This window comes from Rhinopithecus bieti, unplaced genomic scaffold, assembly GCF_001698545.2.
Source record: "Rhinopithecus bieti isolate Rb0 unplaced genomic scaffold, ASM169854v2 scaffold_15704, whole genome shotgun sequence".
Lineage (NCBI taxonomy): Eukaryota > Metazoa > Chordata > Mammalia > Primates > Cercopithecidae > Rhinopithecus > Rhinopithecus bieti.
This window is the reverse complement of record NW_016848248.1, coordinates 1-1,051: the sequence shown is the minus strand read 5'-3', so window position 1 is coordinate 1,051 and position 1,051 is coordinate 1. Positions and strand designations below refer to the sequence as shown.

The following is a 1,051-nucleotide window of genomic DNA, read 5'->3' as shown; positions in this document are numbered from 1 at the left end:
TGGGGGGGTGGTGGGAGTGGTGCCGTGCCGCCCCGTTCAGAGCCTCGGCGTAGCAGCCCTGCGGGGCGGGCGAGCCCAGCTTGGTGCCAATGCCCGCGATGCTGTTGAGCGTGGCGATGGAGACGGCGCCGATACAGTGGTTGGTGTAGGTCTTGGAGAGCTTAGCCGCCTTGGACAGCATCTGCATCCTAGTGCCTAGCAAGTTCTTGCCGATGGCTTTGTTCTCATACCAGGTAACATCGCCCTCGCTGCAGTGGTCCCGGGGCCGCTGGAAGAACGCCTTACAGAGAGGGTTGCGTTTCGACAGGTACTTGACGAAGCTGGCGTAGGGGCAGAACTCGGTGCCCGTCTCATACATGCGGGGCAAGTTCTCCTCGTCGCTGCTCTCGGCGCGCTTCTTGCTCCACGACGACGAGCGCGACTTGTGGTAGGGCCCGAGGGACTTGAAGTAGACGAACTTGCGACCGTCCTCGTCCATGGCCAGCCCAAAAGAGTCCTCCTCCAACTCACGCTGGTTCTCGCGGCCGCGGGTACAGAAGTACATGCACGTCTCGAACCAGACCTTGTTGAGCAGCCCGAAGGGCGTGTTGGTGCTGAAGACGCTGGAGGTGTACAGCTTGCGCAGGTCGGCGCGCGTGATGGCTTGCTTCTGCACCACCGGCCCGGCGCCCTGCTCCTCGAGCTTGCGGATGACCGCGGCCAGCGTCAGGTTGGCGCTGCGCAGCTCGGGATCCTTGGTGAGGTCGAGCGTGCGGCAGTACGGGGGCTCATTGAGGTAGCGGTTGAGGGAGCTGCGGATGCTGATGAGCGACGACTTGCTGTAGAGCTGGCCGCTCTTGGAGCGGGCCTCGGCATAGAAGGAGCGCAGCACGCGGCACAGCGCCCCCTTGTCCATAGTCTCGAAGTCCGGGCTCTGCGCCTTCTCGCTCAGGTACTCCCGGAAGATGCGCACGGCGTAGCGGGTGGCCAGCCGGGTGTTCTCGCTCAGCCGGGCCCGCTCGGGGCGCTGCAGCACGTCGGGGTCCAGCTCGGCGCCGTCCCCGGGCGTCCC

General features: G+C 65.3%; 1 protein-coding gene across 1 annotated transcript; it reads right to left on the bottom strand.

Annotated features, from left to right (window-relative positions):
* Window positions 1-4: 4 nt before the first annotated feature.
* Window positions 5-1,048, bottom strand: LOC108525184 (uncharacterized; the record flags this gene model as incomplete). The annotated part of the gene is made up of 1 exon (XM_017866241.1): window positions 5-1,048. A coding segment is annotated over one exon (1,044 nt), but the record flags the coding sequence as incomplete, so codon positions are not given.
* Window positions 1,049-1,051: the final 3 nt, after the last annotated feature.